Source organism: Procambarus clarkii, chromosome 48 (assembly GCF_040958095.1).
Source record: "Procambarus clarkii isolate CNS0578487 chromosome 48, FALCON_Pclarkii_2.0, whole genome shotgun sequence".
Classification (NCBI taxonomy): domain Eukaryota; kingdom Metazoa; phylum Arthropoda; class Malacostraca; order Decapoda; family Cambaridae; genus Procambarus; species Procambarus clarkii.
The window spans coordinates 5,443,520-5,461,761 of NC_091197.1; the positions used below are offsets into that span (position 1 = coordinate 5,443,520).

Consider the following 18,242-nt stretch of genomic DNA (forward strand, 5'->3'; position numbering starts at 1 on the left):
TGGTAGTTATGATGAGCGATGGTGGTAGTTATGGTGAGCGATGGTGGTAGTGATGGTGAGTGATGGTGGTAGTTATGGTGAGCGATGGTGGTAGTGATGGTGAGCTATGGTGGTAGTGATGGTGAGCGATGGTGGTAGTGATGGTGAGCGATGGTGGTAGTTATGGTGAGCGATGGTGGTAGTGATGGTGAGTGATGGTGGTAGTTATGGTGAGCGATGGTGGTAGTGATGGTGAGCTATGGTGGTAGTGATGGTGAGCGATGGTGGTAGTGATGGTGAGCGATGGTGGTAGTGATGGTGAGCGATGGTGGTAGTGATGGTGAGCGATGGTGGTAGTTATGGTGAGCGATGGTGGTAGTTATGGTGAACGATGGTGGTAGTGATGGTGAGCGATGGTGGTAGTGATGGTGAGCGATGGTGGTAGTGATGGTGAGCGATGGTGGTAGTGATGGTGGTAGTGATGGTGAGTGATGGTGGTAGTGATGGTGAGCGATGGTGGTAGTGATGGTGAGCGATAGTGGTAGTGATGGTGAGCGATGGTGTTAGTGATGGTGGCGGTGGATCAACGCAACCATCAGTGATGGATGGTACCGAGTGATGGATGGTACCGGTAGTGATGGTTGGTACCGAGGATCAACGTCCCCGCGGCCCAGTCTCCGTCTAGGCCTCCTGGTTCAAACCTTCCTCGCCAGCGTTCATAACGTCACTAAGTTGATGTACTAAATTGCCTGACCCTAACCTAACCCAGGATCCACCAATAGAAAACGGACCATCACGTCACCTCTGCCACCCGCTATGATTTTGGGCTGATAAGTTTTGGTGTTACGGGGATTACTGGGTCAAGTGTCTGTGTACTGTGTGAGAGGTCGAGATGCCTCGCTGTGTGGTCATGCAGACTGTTGTGGCTGCTGACGGCCCTATGTCTGCTGGAGTAGGCTGTTGTAGCTGCTGACGGCCCCATGTCTGCTGGAGCAGGCTGTTGTAGCTGCTGACGGCCCCATGTCTGCTGGAGCAGGCTGTTGTAGCTGCTGACGGCCCCATGTCTGCTGGAGCAGGCTGTTGTAGCTGCTGACGGCCCCATGTCTGCTGGAGCAGGCTGTTGTAGCTGCTGACGGCCCCATGTCTGCTGGAGCAGGCTGTTGTAGCTGCTGACGGCCCCATGTCTGCTGGAGCAGGCTGTTGTAGCTGCTGACGGCCCCATGTCTGCTGGAGCAGGCTGTTGTAGCTGCTGACGGCCTCATGTCTGCTGGAGCAGGCTGTTGTAGCTGCTGACAGCCTCATGTCTGCTGGAGCAGGCTGTTGTAGCTGCTGACAGCCTCATGTCTGCTGGAGCAGGCTGTTGTAGCTGCTGACGGCCTCATGTCTGCTGGAGCAGGCTGTTGTAGCTGCTGACGGCCCCATGTCTGCTGGAGCAGGCTGTTGTAGCTGCTGACGGCCCCATGTCTGCTGGAGCAGGCTGCTGTAGCTTCTGACGGCCCCATGTCTGCTGGAGCAGGCTGTTGTAGCTGCTGACGGCCCCATGTCTGCTGGAGCAGGCTGTTGTAGCTGCTGACGGCCCCATGTCTGCTGGAGCAGGCTGTTGTAGCTGCTGACGGCCCCATGTCTGCTGGAGCAGGCTGTTGTAGCTGCTCACATCCTCATGTCTACTGGAGCAGACTGTTAGATGTAGTTACAGCCTCGTGTCTGCTGGCTCAGGCTTGATGTTAATAGTATTGTCTCAGTATATCTATTGCACGTCTGCTGTAAGTGGTTAAGGGCAGAAAAATAACTTTGCACATTCTCCAGATCTGAAATATCTCCAGCTTTGAATGGGTGTGTTATTGTTGAGCAATATTGCACCCCTTAGAGAGCGCCAGTGCCCTCAACAGTATCACCATTGATCTAGCATCTCTTCTTTCAAAGATCCTTCTTATCCAGCTTCTATTTTTTTTCTTGCACCCGTGACAGCTGCTCTATTGCGTTCTTTAAAGGGAAGGTCTTCCGACAGAATTACTCACAAATCTCTTATATTACTTTTCCGTTCTATAGTGGGATTTAACTGGGTTTCATATGTGGTTTCCGGTTTTATATTTTCGTTTTTTTTCCCTAGGCGCAGGAACTGGTAGTCTATATTATTATATGTGGCTCATTGATAGACCTGATTTACGTCAGAGGAGGATGGCTGTGTCCTCTATGTTGTCTGTGTTCTTGGAAGGTCTAGTATCGTGGTGGTTGTGGTGAGCGATGGTGGTGGTAGTGGTGAGCGATGGTGGTAGTAGTGGTGAGCCATGGTGGTAGTAGTGGTGGGCGATGGTGGTTTGACTATATAGTGGCCTTCATGGTAGGTCTCTCCTTATGGTGGCAGTCATGGCCAGCGGTGGTTGAACACTGGGGAAGTTACCATCAATGGCCGCGGAGGATTGACTAGGCGCCAATCCTTCACTTTAGCCTCTGTTCACCCAGCAGTGAATGGGTACCTGGTTTTTAAACCATTCGGCGGGTCGTATTGCGGTGGTAGTGGCTGTACCACAATGTAACAACTCTTGTATATATAAATAATAATAATAATAATAATAAAAATGTCTACAAATATACTCCAAGTTATGATATAATTTTTACATAATTTTCAAAAGCGTATAATATGTTAATCTTTGACAAATAATGGTGTCCAAAATCAGAACAGTGTTAAAATGACTTGTTAATATCGTGCTTAAGGCTTCGCAAACACCAACACAAATTTAACGTACAATTTGAGTTGATGCTAAATTGCATAATGGTAGAGGAGCGCGGGAAAATGGCAGGCTAGCGGCGACTAATTACTTAATGGCACCACGGCAACTGCCAATTGTAATTAAGATTGACTGAAGCGCACTGACGCAACAGCTAATTCGACACTGTTATTTCTGATGCTTTTGTGGCCGTAGAGTTCTGTAGTGTCTAGACAAAGCAACACTTTAAGTTCGAAACAATGCCTAAACAAGTTCAAAACAGAACCAACACCTCGTGCAGACAAGAAAGTGCTAACACAATGTGTACTATAGACAATAAAGTGGCAGCAGAGATGTTCAAAACAATACCTTAAGTTCAAAACTACCTTTTAAGTTCAAAACAATACCTTAAGAAGTTCAAAACAATACCATAAGAAGTTCAAAACAATGCTTTAAGTTCAAAACACTGCCTTAAGTTCAAAACACTGCCTTTAGTTCAAAACAATGCCTTAAGTTCAAAGCAATACCTAAGTTCAAAACAACACCTTAAGTTCAAAACAATACCATAAGAAGTTCAAAACAATACCTTAAGAAGTTCAAAACAATACCTTAAGAAGTTCAAAACAATACCTTAAGAAGTTCAAAACAATATCTTAAGTTCAAAATAATACCTTAAGTTCAAAACAATACCTTAAGTTTAAAGCACTACCTTAAGTTCAAAACACTGCCTTAACTTCAAAACAATACCTTAAGTTCAAAACAATACCTTAAGAAGTTCAAAACAATACCTTAAGAAGTTCAAAACAATACCTTAAGAAGTTCAAAACAATACCTTAAGTTCAAAACAATACCTTAAGTTCAAAACAATACCTTAAGTTTAAAGCACTACCTTAAGTTCAAAACACTGCCTTAACTTCAAAACAATACCTTAAGTTCAAAACAATACCTTAAGAAGTTCAAAACAATACCTTAAGAAGTTCAAAACAATACCTTAAGAAGTTCAAAACAATATCTTAAGTTCAAAACAATACCTTAAGTTTAAAGCACTACCTTAACTTCAAAAAGTTCAAAACAATACCTTAAGTTTAAAGCACTACCTTAACTTCAAAACAATACCTTAACTTCAAAACGATGCCTTAAGTTCAAAACAATACCTTAAGTTAAAAAAAATACGTTAAAATTTTAATCCTCTACAAATAGCAATGACATTATAACAGACATTATTGTTAAGGAATGTATTTAATGGGTTGTATGATAGTATAGTCAGCTCTTGGTGGAATTATCTTAGACACTTAGAGATAACATGAGAGATAACCTGCATCAATGAGGTAACATGTTATCGTGAGAACATTTATAGAAACCCACAAACGTGTGAGAACATTTACAGAAACCCACAAACGTGTGAGAACATTTACAGAAACCCACAAACGTATGAGAACATTTACAGAAACCCACAAACGTGTTATAACATTTACAGAAACCCACAAACGTATGAGAACATTTACAGAAACCCACAAACGTATGAGAACATTTACAGAAACCCACAAACGTGTTATAACATTTACAGAAGCCCACAAACGTATGAGAACATTTACAGAAACCCACAAACGTATGAGAACATTTACAGAAACCCACAAACGTATGAGAACATTTACAGAAACCCACAAACGTGTTATAACATTTACAGAAACCCACAAACGTATGAGAACATTTACAGAAACCCACAAACGTGTTATAACATTTACAGAAACCCACAAACGTATGAGAACATTTACAGAAACCCACAAACGTATGAGAACATTTACAGAAACCCACAAACGTGTTATAACATTTACAGAAACCCACAAACGTATGAGAACATTTACAGAAACCCACAAACGTATGAGAACATTTACAGAAACCCACAAACGTATGAGAACATTTACAGAAACCCACAAACGTCTTATAACATTTACAGAAACCCACAAACGTATGAGAGCATTTACAGAAACCCACAAACGTGTTATAACATTTACAGAAACCCACAAACGTATGAGAACATTTACAGAAACCCACAAACGTGTTATAACATTTACAGAAACCCACAAACGTATGAGAACATTTACAGAAACCCACAAACGTGTGAGAACATTTACAGAAACCCACAAACGTGTTATAACATTTACAGAAACCCACAAACGTGTTATAACATTTACTGAAACCCACAAACGTATGAGAACATTTACAGAAACCCACAAACGTGTTATAACATTTACTGAAATTCACAAATATTTGTGCACTTCAAACCAAAGTTATTACAAATCTAAATTTAGAAAGCTGCAGTGTGTACTGAAGCCATTAGTGGTCTTTGTAATGTTTGTATGAAGCAATGAAGAGCAGTTGAGTTTGGTGGTGTTGTGAGGTGGTGGCGGCAAGGTGCGGGGGCGTGTTGATGTTGGGCATTAGGGACAACAATAGATGTGACCAATGTACTGAAATGGAGAATAATATGCATATATTTTAGTTTTGTAAGCAAAAAGTTGTTATTGTAAACTGGATTAAAGACACTCTTAAAGCATTATGTGGATCAAGAATTAGAGGTTTGGCTCTATTTGTCAGCCTCTGGAATTAAGAGGCTGTAATGAGGTTTTTATGTTTAATATTGACATAAAATGCAGGAAAATTAAGAATACAATAAGTAGCGACTATCAGATTACATTTGTTGTGTGGCTAGGCAGGCATTTGTTGTGTGGCTAGGCAGACATTTGTTGTGTGGCTAGGCAGACATTTGTTGTGTGGCTAGGCAGACATTTGTTGTGTGGCTAGGCAGACATTTGTTGTGTGGCTAGGCAGACATTTGTTGTGTGGCTAGGCAGACATTTGTTGTGTGGCTAGGCAGACATTTGTTGTGTGGCTAGGCAGACATTTGTTGTGTGGCTAGGCAGACATTTGTTGTATGGCTAGGCAGGTTTGTCTCAGCAGACAAAATATTGAAGTGTTAGCAAGACAGGATCAAGTATAACATGTTTGCCTTAAGACTCGTGCTCTGTGAGGATATGAAACATGGCTTTACTGAGAATTATATCACCTATATGTAATATCGTATTTCCTTCGTAAATGAATGTATGTATGGCATACTGTACATGATTTACTAAAGATAAAAAGAGAGTATGTGGGAGGTACTGCGACTCAGAGATCAGGTTACCCCCAGACGATCCTGGCGCCCGGCCTGCCTCCCATACTACACCCCAGACGATCCTGGCGCCCGGCCTGCCTCCCATACTACACCCCAGACGATCCTGGCGCCCGGCCTGCCTCCCATACTACACCCCAGACGATCCTGGCGCCCGGCCTGCCTCCCATACTACACCCCAGACGATCCTGGCGCCCGGCCTGCCTCCCATACTACACCCCAGACGATCCTGGCGCCCGGCCTGCCTCCCATACTACACCCCAGACGATCCTGGCGCCCGGCCTGCCTCCCATACTACACCCCAGACGATCCTGGCGCCCGGCCTGCCTCCCATACTACACCCCAGACGATCCTGGCGCCCGGCCTGCCTCCCATACTACACCCCAGACTAGCCTGGCGCCCGGCCTGCCTCCCATACTACACCCCAGACGATCCTGGCGCCCGGCCTGCCTCCCATACTACACCCCAGACGATCCTGGCGCCCGGCCTGCCTCCCATACTACACCCCAGACGATCCTGGCGCCCGGCCTGCCTCCCATACTACACCCCAGACGAGCCTGGCGCCCGGCCTGCCTCCCATACTACACCCCAGACTAGCCTGGCGCCCGGCCTGCCTCCCATACTACACCCCAGACGATCCTGGCGCCCGGCCTGCCTCCCATACTACACCCCAGACGATCCTGGCGCCCGGCCTGCCTCCCATACTACATCGTCGTCAGGGCGCCAGCGGGGTCGTCGTCAGGGCTCAGCGGGGTCGTCGTCAGGGCGCCAGCGGGGTCGTCGTCAGGGCGCCAGCGGGGTGGTCGTCAAGGCTCAGCGGGGTCGTCGTCAAGGCGCCAGCGGGGTCGTCGTCAGGGCGCCAGCGGGGTCGTCGTCAGGGCGGGAGATGAGCCAGTGATCGTAGTGGTGCCGCCCAGCTGGTGAGGTGTCCCCAGCCGCCCGCCACCACTTGGGCGACCAGTATGACGCGGCCCTCCACACTACTAGCTACGCTCTTCTTGCTTCTTCCCATTTAAGTCTCGTGTTGTTCACAGCGTTTGTTCACCTGGAGGTTAGGAGGCCTGGTTGAGGACCGGGCCGCGGGGACGCTAATCCCCGAAATCATCGCAAGGTAACCTGTTCTTCATATAGTCTGCTCAATTGTTGTTCACCTGATCATCAAGTTTTTTGATGTGTTACTTGATGAGTTTGTTCACTTTTTTTTATCTTGTTCACATATTAATTTATTTTGTTCGCTGTTCAAGTTTATTCAGTGTTGTTTACTTAATTTGTTCACCTTTTCTCTCCTGCTGCTCATCTTGTTTGATCACCTGTTAGTCACCTGTTCTTCACCTAGTTTGTTCACCTAATTTTCCAAGATCTAAGCCTCCATCCTCCACCCCACCTCCCTCCAAACCCCTGGTAACTACCCTACAGGAGGATGCTCCTACCCAAGTAACCCTGCCCTTGGAAAGGCTTCCTACACCAGTGGGGAGGGAGGGTGAAAATGGATATAGGAAAGTGAGCTTTATGGTAATGTACTCAAACATCGATTGGATTACTAATAAAGCAAGTGAACTGGTGGAAAGGGCACAGGAAGATAACCCAGATGTAATAGGACTCACAGAAACAAAATTGGCAGGTATCATAACAAATGCAATGTTTCCACAGGACTATTATATAGTATGAAAATAGGGAAGAGAAAGGAGGAGGAGGAGTGTCCCTGTTGATAAGGAAGGAGTGGAGCTTTGAAGAGTTGGAAATTCTGGGCTGTGAACAATTCACAGACTACATAACGGGAACTATGACTATGGGTGGACCTCTGAGGCTACATAACAGGAACTATGACTATGGGTGGAACTAAGGTAATAGTTGCAGTCATTTACAACCCTCCACTAAATGACAGAAGACCCAGACAGGCATTCAATAGGAACAACATGGCAGCCATTAATATAATGGAGAGTGCCTGCAGGCTTCAATTGCCTGCTGGAATGGATCCAGACTCTTAATCATGAGCGACTTCAACCATGGAAAAATAGACTGGGAGAATGGGGAACCACAGGGAGGTGCATGCAGATACATGGAGAGCTAAACTCTTGGAAGTGGTAACAAGAAACTTTCTGAGCCAACATGTCAGGGAACCCACAAGAATGAGAGGCAATGACGAACCAGCTAAACTCGACCTGATGAGTCAGAAATAACTACCTTGAATGAGTCAGAAATAACGGAAGTCAAATTTAAAGCCCCCAAGAGACTGAGTGACCACAGTGTATTGACATTTGACTATCTGGTGGAGGTAGAGATAACCTATCCAAGGATGGGCTCGGAAAGGAAAAGACTAAATTACCGAAGGGGAAAATATGACGAGATGAGGAACTTCCAAATGGTAATCCCATGGGAAGCAGAACTCAGAGAAAAGACTGTACAGGATATGATGGACTATGTCACCCACAAGTGCCAGGAAGCTGCAGACACGTTTATTTTGGCCCAAAAGGAGAACAATGAAAAGCAACAGAAGAATCCATGGTTCAATCAGGAATGTAAGGTAGCGAAGCAGTTGAGTACAAGGAAATGGAGAACCTACAGAAATAACAGAACACCAGAGAGCAGGGGAAAAGATACCAGAGTGGTTCGTATCCTGGCGGGGAGGATTTACTGGGCGCAAATCCTTAACTGTAGCCTCTGTTTAATTCAACAGTAAAATGAGTACTTGGTTGTAACAACGATTCTTCACGGCGGGGATCGTATTCCAGGGACCTGCCCGAAACGCTACGCGTACTAGTGGCTGTACAAGAATGTAACAACTCTTGTATATATCTCAAAAAAAATATAATATCATATTACCTAATGCATAGAGCATTGTATGGGTACACTGCCTTCCCTGGATACGGTGGTGTCGATGTGTGCTGTCTAACGTTGCAACCCGCTCTCGCACAAGACAGTACATATATGACTTATTGCTTACATTCACTATTTGGCTTATTAATAAGTACATATGTGGTATATTCCAAGTTATATTTTGTTTTCAAGGTACAAACTCTTAGTATAGATTTGCTCTACACCAGTTTTAATATTAGGAATTTCTTTTTCAGTTTTAGTAAACAATAGAGATTTTATTCAAAATTTGAAACTATCCTGAGTTACTTTACAATTTATTTAAATATTTTAGTTTTGTTTTATTATTTTTATAAAACTGTAATATCAATATAGGTATAGGTTAAGTACTGATTGTAATTAAAAAGCAATAAGATGCTTATCTTAACATACTAAGAAGGTTAGGTTAGGTCGGTGTTTTCTATTCATCTTTTCAAGGCAAACTCAAATATTCACAATAAATTTTTATGTCACATATGTACTTATTACTAAGCCAAATATTGCCTATAAGTAAGCAAGTGCGAGAACGGGTTGTAACGTCTCAAGAATATGTTGTAACTCTCAAATACTGGAGATGTCAACACGACAAGTTTTACCGTGCCGGGTTGAAAATGGCTGCTCTCTCTCCCTCCAGCACCACCCGCGTATTCTCTAGATGCGTTTTTATCATGAGGTGCAAAGAGGGTTTTTATTTAATTTGTTTTCGTACTGATAATTAAGTTCGTTCCAGGTAAATGTTTTTATAATGTTTATAGTTCAGAGACTGATGTTTTAAGAAGAATTTACAATATTATTAGCTTAATTTTGGTCACGTGGCAATGACATCCTGGTTTTCTTCTAGGGAAAAACTCCACAATGCTAATTTTCTTTTAATAATTAAATAAAATACATTGGGTTAATTTGTTAGTAGAAAATCAGTAGCAATATTACCTGCATATTGCATTAAAAGTTAGTAAATGGTGTCGATTTTTCCGACAGTATCTATGACCCCCTTGTTCTGCTGTTCCTTACTCTGAACAATGCTGCTTTGTCTACTTTGTTAATTTCTCTCAAAATGTTATATGTCATAATGTCATCCTTATGTCTCCTTTCCTCTATTGTGGTAATGTCCAGTTCTCGCAGTCTTTCCTCATAGCTCAGTCCCCTCAGCTCTGGAACGAATCTGGTTGCATATCTTTGGACCTTTTCTAATTTCTCCTTGTCCATTTTCAGGTAAGGGCTCCATGCTGGGGACGCATATTCAAGAGTGGGTCTGACCTTCCCTGTATATAGGGCCTGGAGAGACCCTCTGTCCAAGTTCCTGAAGGAGGCACAGATGATGGTAAGTATGCCATGTGTAGGTGTTGTTACTCTGCTGATGTGGGCGTCTGGCGTCACTGGGGTTATGTCCACTCACAGTTCTTTCTCCTTTTCTCATTAGAGAAGTTGTCTTCCATTATTCCTATAATGGTGTGTGTGTGTGTGTGTGTGTGTGTGTGTGTGTGTGTGTGTGTGTGTGTGTGTGTGTGGGCGCGTGCGTGTGGGCGTGTGTGTGTGTGGGCGCGTGCGTGTGGGCGTGTGTAAGATAACGAGGTGAGGAGATGGTGTCCGTGCCACAAGTGTAGCCAATTAGGACAAGTGTGTGAGAGTGAGGATAATCAGCAGCATCTCGGCACTTTCTTCCACTCTTGTCTCCACCTGCATCACCCTGACTCTCTGGCAACACTTCTCTCCCTTCTCACCCAGTTGAAGATAACCCCCCCCCCACCACCACTATTTCCTTTCCCCCCTACTCTCTGCCCCCTCCTCCCTTACCCACTTTCCCTCCACCGTCACACTTGGGGATTAGGACGGTGTATGGAGGTGTCTGGGGGACCATTAATCCCCAGGTAGACCTCCACAGTCATCCTTCCTCTCGCCTTCAGCTCTCTCTCTATTGGGGCTCTCTCTCCCTCCCTCCCTGCTGGTGTCTGTGTTGTCTCCCTCCCTGCTGGTGTCTGTGTTGTCTCCCTCCCTCCCTGCTGGTGTCTGTGTTGTCTCCCTCCCTCCCTGCTGGTGTCTGTGTTGTCTCCCTCCCTCCCTGCTGGTGTCTGTGTTGTCTCCCTCCCTCCCTGCTGGTGTCTGTGTTGTCTCCCTCCCTGCTGGTGTCTGTGTTGTCTCCCTCCCTCCCTGCTGGTGTCTATGTTGTCTCCCTCCCTCCCTGCTGGTGTCTGTGTTGTCTCCCTCCCTCCCTGCTGGTGTCTGTGTTGTCTCCCTCCCTCCCTGCTGGTGTCTGTGTTGTCTCCCTCCCTCCCTGCTGGTGTCTGTGTTGTCTCCCTCCCTCCCTGCTGGTGTCTGTGTTGTCTCCCTCCCTCCCTGCTGGTGTCTGTGTTGTCTCCCTCCCTCCCTGCTGGTGTCTGTGTTGTCTCCCTCCCTCCCTGTTGGTGTCTGTGTTGTCTCCGTCCCTCCCTGCTGGTGTCTGTGTTGTCTCCCTCCCTGCTGGTGTCTGTGTTGTCTCCCTCCCTCCCTGCTGGTGTCTGTGTTGTCTCCCTCCCTCCCTGCTGGTGTCTGTGTTGTCTCCCTCCCTCCCTGCTGGTGTCTGTGTTGTCTCCCTCCCTCCCTGTTGGTGTCTGTGTTGTCTCCCTCCCTCCCTGCTGGTGTCTGTGTTGTCTCCCTCCCTCCCTGCTGGTGTCTGTGTTGTCTCCCTCCCTGCTGGTGTCTGTGTTGTCTCCCTCCCTCCCTGCTGGTGTCTGTGTTGTCTCCCTCCCTCCCTGATGGTGTCTGTGTTGTCTCCCTCCCTGCTGGTGTCTGTGTTGTCTCCCTCCCTCCCTGCTGGTGTCTGTGTTGTCTCCCTCCCTGCTGGTGTCTGTGTTGTCTCCCTCCCTGCTGGTGTCTGTGTTGTCTCCCTCCCTGCTGGTGTCTGTGTTGTCTCCCTCCCTGTTGGTGTCTGTCTTGTCTCCCTCCCTGCTGGTGTCTGTGTTGTCTCCCTCCCTGCTGGTGTCTGTGTTGTCTCCCTCCCTCCCTGCTGGTGTCTGTGTTGTCTCCCTCCTTCCCTGCTGGTGTCTGTGTTGTCTCCCTCCCTCCCTGCTGGTGTCTGTGTTGTCTCCCTCCCTCCCTGCTGGTGTCTGTGTTGTCTCCCTCCCTCCCTGCTGGTGTCTGTGTTGTCTCCCTCCCTGCTGGTGTCTGTGTTGTCTCCCTCCCTCCCTGCTGGTGTCTGTGTTGTCTCCCTCCCTCCCTGCTGGTGTCTGTGTTGTCTCCCTCCTTCCCTGCTGGTGTCTGTGTTGTCTCCCTCCCTCCCTGCTGGTGTCTGTGTTGTCTCCCTCCCTGCTGGTGTCTGTGTTGTCTCCCTCCCTCCCTGCTGGTGTCTGTGTTGTCTCCCTCCCTCCCTGCTGGTGTCTGTGTTGTCTCCCTCCCTGCTGGTGTCTGTGTTGTCTCCCTCCCTGCTGGTGTCTGTGTTGTCTCCCTCCTTCCCTGCTGGTGTCTGTGTTGTCTCCCTCCCTCCCTGCTGGTGTCTGTGTTGTCTCCCTCCCTCCCTGCTGGTGTCTGTGTTGTCTCCCTCCCTGCTGGTGTCTGTGTTGTCTCCCTCCCTGCTGGTGTCTGTGTTGTCTCCCTCCTTCCCTGCTGGTGTCTGTGTTGTCTCCCTCCCTCCCTGCTGGTGTCTGTGTTGTCTCCCTCCCTCCCTACTGGTGTCTGTGTTGTCTCCCTCCCTCCCTGCTGGTGTCTGTGTTGTCTCCCTCCCTGCTGGTGTCTGTGTTGTCTCCCTCCCTGCTGGTGTCTGTGTTGTCTCCCTCCTTCCCTGCTGGTGTCTGTGTTGTCTCCCTCCCTCCCTGCTGGTGTCTGTGTTGTCTCCCTCCCTCCCTGCTGGTGTGTGTTGTCTCCCTCCCTCCCTGCTGGTGTCTGTGTTGTCTCCCTCCTTCCCTGCTGGTGTCTGTGTTGTCTCCCTCCCTCCCTGCTGGTGTCTGTGTTGTCTCCCTCCTTCCCTGCTGGTGTCTGTGTTGTCTCCCTCCCTCCCTGCTGGTGTCTGTGTTGTCTCCCTTCCTGCTGGTGTCTGTGTTGTCTCCCTCCCTCCCTGCTGGTGTCTGTGTTGTCTCCCTCCCTCCCTGCTGGTGTCTGTGTTGTCTCCCTCCCTCCCTGCTGGTGTCTGTGTTGTCTCCCTCCCTGCTGGTGTCTGTGTTGTCTCCCTCCCTGCTGGTGTCTGTGTTGTCTCCCTCCTTCCCTGCTGGTGTCTGTGTTGTCTCCCTACCTCCCTGCTGGTGTCTGTGTTGTCTCCCTCCCTCCCTGCTGGTGTCTGTGTTGTCTCCCTCCCTCCCTGCTGGTGTCTGTGTTGTCTCCCTCCCTCCCTGCTGGTGTCTGTGTTGTCTCCCTCCCTCCCTGCTGGTGTCTGTGTTGTCTCCCTCCCTGCTGGTGTCTGTGTTGTCTCCCTCCCTGCTGGTGTCTGTGTTGTCTCCCTCCCTGCTGGTGTCTGTGTTGTCTCCCTCCCTGCTGGTGTCTGTGTTGTCTCCCTCCCTGCTGGTGTCTGTGTTGTCTCCCTCCCTGCTGGTGTCTGTGTTGTCTCCCTCCCTGCTGGTGTCTGTGTTGTCTCCCTCCCTGCTGGTGTCTGTGTTGTCTCCCTCCCTGCTGGTGTCTGTGTTGTCTCCCTCCCTGCTGGTGTCTGTGTTGTCTCCCTCCCTGCTGGTGTCTGTGTTGTCTCCCTCCCTGCTAGTGTCTGTGTTGTCTCCCTCCCAGCTGGTGTCTGTGTTGTCTCCCTCCCTGCTGGTGTCTGTGTTGTCTCCCTCCCTGCTGGTGTCTGTGTTGTCTCCCTCCCTGCTGGTGTCTGTGTTGTCTCCCTCCCTGCTGGTGTCTGTGTTGTCTCCCTCCCTGCTGGTGTCTGTGTTGTCTCCCTCCCTGCTGGTGTCTGTGTTGTCTCCCTCCCTGCTCACACTCCACCACACAGCACCACTCTCCCTCCCTCCCTGGCGGCACAATCACTTGTGTTGTCCCGTCTTGAGTACTGCTCAGTACTCACGTTCCCCTTCAGAGCAGGAGAGATTGCTGAAATAGAGGGAATACAGAGAACATATACGGCACGCATAGACGCGATAAAGCACCTAAATTATTGGGATCGTCTCAAAGCTCTCTAAATGTACTCACTAGAAAGACGACGGGAGAGATATCAAATAATATACACATGGAAAATACTGGAGGGCCAGGTCCCAAATCTACACAGTAAAATAACAACATACTGGAGTGAACGATATGGAAGAAAATGCAGAATAGAACCAGCGAAGAGCAGAGGTGCCATAGGCACAATCAGAGAACACTGTATGAACATCAGAGGTCCGCGGTTGTTCAACATCCTCCCAGCGAGCATAAGAAATATTGCCGGAACAACCGTTCACATCTTCAAGAGGAAACTAGCTAGTTTCCTCCAAGGAGTGCCGGACCAACCGGGCTGTGGTGGGTATGTGGGCCTGCGGGCCGCTCCAAGTAACAGCCTGGTGGACTAAACTCTCACAAGTCATGCCTGGCCTCACGTCGGGCTTGGGGAGTAGAACTCCCACAACCCCATCAAGCAGGTATGTGAAAAAATATGTTGGATTTTTCTTTCTCTTGTATAGCTTTCTGTTCCAATTCCATTTCCTCCGACTCATATGATCGCTTCAACGTTTGTTCTATTTCTTCGATCTCCCTGTTTAGGTTTTATTTTCCTTTCTTGGGATAGTCGTGTCTGTCTAAGCATTTCCGTTATTTTTTTCCATCTCCTGTACAGTCGTCTGCGTTCTCTTTCTAGAGTGGTCCTCTTTCTGCCCCTCCTCACAGGCACGTGCTTCAAGCAGACCTTGTAAGCTTCAGCTGTCAGTTGAGCTATTCCCTCTGTGGGAGTTTTGTCGCTTAAGACCGTCTCCCATTGAATGTTTGCAAGGTCTACATTTATTTTTTCCCAGTCGATCCTTTTATTGTTGATATTGAAATGATAGAATACCCTTTCTCGCTTGCTGTGTCTCTTGGACCTACTACCGTTATTTATGCTAGTTCGCACTTCAATGAGCTTATGGTTATGGAGTATGTAGTATCTGAGATTGTAATGTCTCTGATTAGTTGATCATTGTTTGTGGTAACCGCCTACACATGATAACCATCTACATAATTCTCAGGGGAATTGACAGGGTGGACAAAGACAAACTCTTTAGCACGGGCGGAACACAAACAAGGGGACACAGGTGGAAGCTCAGTACCTAAATGAGCCACAGAAACATTAGAAAGAACTTTTTGAGTGTCAGAGTAGTTAACAAATGTAATGCATTAGGCAATGATGTGGTGGAGGCTGACTCCATACACAGTTTCAAATGTAGATATGATAGAGCCCAGTAGGCTCAGGAACCTGTACACCAGTTGATTGACAGTTGAAAGGCGGAACCAAAGAGCCAAAGCTCAATCCCCGCAAGCACAACTAGGTAAGTACACAACATGGGAAGTCATTCATGCTTACAGCCTTACAAAGCCTAAAGTCAAAATCAACTTCTAATGTAAAGTCAACGTCAACACATTTGTGTATCACGTATACCTTGAATTAGAAGTATTAATAATTGACTTGTTTACTAAACCTAGAAAGTCACGATAGACTTTGTAAATTACATGAATAGTTTATATACATGGATATCTTTTGAAGATGTGTTTGTTTTGCAATTGCTATAACAATTGTAAATATTGTAAATTACAATTGTGCTTAGAAAGTTATGTCTGTGACAATTATATTATTGTGATAATTAATGCCAGTTTGTGCAAAACGTTTATGCAATTAACAAGTTTGCTACTGGTAAACTAGAGGCAGGTGTTGTTGTTGTTGTTGTTCCCTGGTGTGGTATATGTGTACCACCAGGCCTGGTGGTGGTGGTGGTTGTTCCGTGGTGTGGTATATGTGTACCACCAGGCCTGGTGGTGGTGGTGGTTGTTCCCTGGTGTGGTATATGTGTACCACCAGGCCCGGTGGTGGTGGTGGTTGTTCCGTGGTGTGGTATATGTGTACCACCAGGCCTGGTGGTGGTGGTGGTTGTTCCGTGGTGTGGTATATGTGTACCACCAGGCCTGGTGGTGGTGGTGGTTGTTCCGTGGTGTGGTATATGTGTACCACCAGGCCTGGTGGTGGTGGTGGTTGTTCCGTGGTGTGGTATATGTGTACCACCAGGCCTGGTGGTGGTGGTGGTTGTTCCGTGGTGTGGTATATGTGTACCACCAGGCCTGGTGGTGGTGGTGGTTGTTCCGTGGTGTGGTATGTGTCCCGCCCAGTGTCCCGCCAGGCCTGGTGTGGTATATGTGTCCCGCCCAGTGTCCCGCCCAGTGTCCGGCCCAGTGTCCCGCCCAGTGTCCCGCCCAGTGTCCCGCCCAGTGTCCCGCCAGGCCTGCTCACTCCTACACCTCTTGTCAAGATGAAGAACAATATAGAAGAAGAAGATGTGCAACAAAGGTTGAATAATAGTGTAAGTGGTAGGGTGTGTCCCAGACTGAGTGTGACCTCGTGTTGAGACGTACAAGGCGGGCAGCCAGGCCGGGACAATGCTCGGCGTCACCAGTCACTGTTCAATAAACCCTTGAACTATATGTTTAACATTTATCTAACCCTATCCATAGAGGACAGAAGAAAATGTATATATGCTGGTTAGCATTGTAAATGTGTGGCCACGTCTGTGGTCCATGGAGGACAGAAGAAAATGTATATATGCTGGTTAGCATTGTAAATGTGTGGCCACGTCTGTGGTCCATGCAGGACAGAAGAAAATGTATATATGCTGGTTAGCGTTGTAAATGTGTGGCCACGTCTGTGGTAGAAAAAAAAAACAAAAAAAACTCCACCTCTGCCCCGCTGACTCAGGCTGACGTCCTCCTCACTTGTGGAGACAACTACAGTGTGAGTCACAGAGCAGCCACCTCAAGGAGCAGAGCACTCGTGATGTATCGCGAGTGATGCCCAACAAACTAGGGATGGCCAGGTGTTGTGTGATGGTCGGGCAACTCCCGCCCCACACAGGGGGGACCCGTGAGAGGCGGGACCAAAGAGCCAGAGCTCAACCCCCTCAAGCACAATTAGGTGCCCCACACAGTGTCGCTGCTGTGAGGCTGCCAATATTGGCAGCTACTCAGTACAGCTGCCAATATTGAACCTATTCGTACTAGTGAAGGTTCATACACTGATGATGACAAAGAAATTAGTGAAATCCTAAAAAAAAAGCAGTATGACGACATGTTTAGCACTCCAATGAACAGCATGAAAGTGGAAGATTCAGACAACTTTTTTATGCGGGATATCCAAATCCCTGTAAATATAACTGATATCAACACGGGCATGGCAGATTTTGAAAGCGAAATTGAAAACATGGCCACGCACTCAGCCTCGGGTTCAGACTCGTGGAATTCAGTATTTATAAACAAATGCAAGGCGCAGGTACCACAGGCACTCAGTATAGTGTGGAGGAAGAGCTTGGACACGGGGGAGATACCAGATGCGCTTAAAGCAGCAGACATAGCCCCTCAACACAAGGGAGGGAGCAAAGCATTGGCAAAGAATTATAGACCAGTTGCACTAACGCCCCACATAATAAAAGTATTTGAGAGAGTGATTAGGAGTCAGGTCACCAGTTTCATGGAAACCAATGACCTTCACAACTCAGGCCAACATGGATTTAGAGCGGGAAGATCGTGCCTCTCACAGCTACTTGATCACTACGACAAAATCACTGAGGTATTAGAAGAAGAACAGAATGCAGATGTGATATACACGGATTTTGCAAAGGCATTCGATAAATGTGACCATGGAGTGATAGCACACAAAATGAGGTCAATGGGAATAACTGGTAAAATGGACGCTGGATACTCAGTTTCCTGTCGAACAGAACACAAAGAGTAACAGTCAATTATATAAAATCGAGTCCAAGCCCAGTTAAAAAGCTCTATACCTCAGGTTACGGTCCTTGCACCACTGCTTTTCCTCATTCTCATATCAGATATAGGCAAAAATATGTCACAGCTTCGTATCATCCTTTGCAGATTGCACAAAAATCAGCATGAAAATTACCTCTGCCGAAGACATTGAAAAACTACAAGCAGATATTAATAAAGTTTCCGACTGGGCAGCAGAAAATAACATGATGTTTAACACTAATAAATTCCAGGTACTCGGGTAAGGTAAAAATAAGAACCTTAAACATAATACAGGGTACAAAACACACTCAAATCTGCCCATAGTAGGAAAGCAACTTGTAAAGTATTTGGGAATAATGATATCTGACGACCTAACGTTTAGACTGCCCTCAGCTCCCCAAGGCATAATTGTGACGTGCTTATCTCTGAAGCCAGATACAGATATAATGAAATAATCAGTGATGGAGTCAGAGTCTGTCTCCTGTGGATTCCTTCCCATATTGGTCTCCGAATGCATGATAGAACTGATGAGTTGGCGAAGACTTTTGCTCGTAAAGAGGGAATTGATTACCATCTTGGGCTGCCTCCGAGCAGCCTGAGGGCAGTAATATTCCGGGAACATCTACTAAATTTCGGAGACTTGAGGCAAAGTGAAATTCACACCAGTTCCTCCATCT

At 47.2% G+C, this 18,242-nt stretch overlaps 2 protein-coding genes across 3 annotated transcripts in view; both read left to right on the forward strand.

The window, feature by feature from the left end:
• The window catches only part of LOC123764728 (Extracellular sulfatase Sulf1), a gene marked incomplete at its 3' end in the record, with an annotated part of 180,104 nt that overhangs the window by 1,216 nt on the left and 160,646 nt on the right, over positions 1 to 18,242 (forward strand).
• LOC138350994 (adhesive plaque matrix protein-like) lies at positions 4,119 to 5,051 on the forward strand. The gene has a single exon (XM_069302460.1). The coding sequence runs from the start codon at positions 4,119 to 4,121 to the stop codon at positions 5,049 to 5,051; it is 933 nt and encodes a 310-aa protein (XP_069158561.1).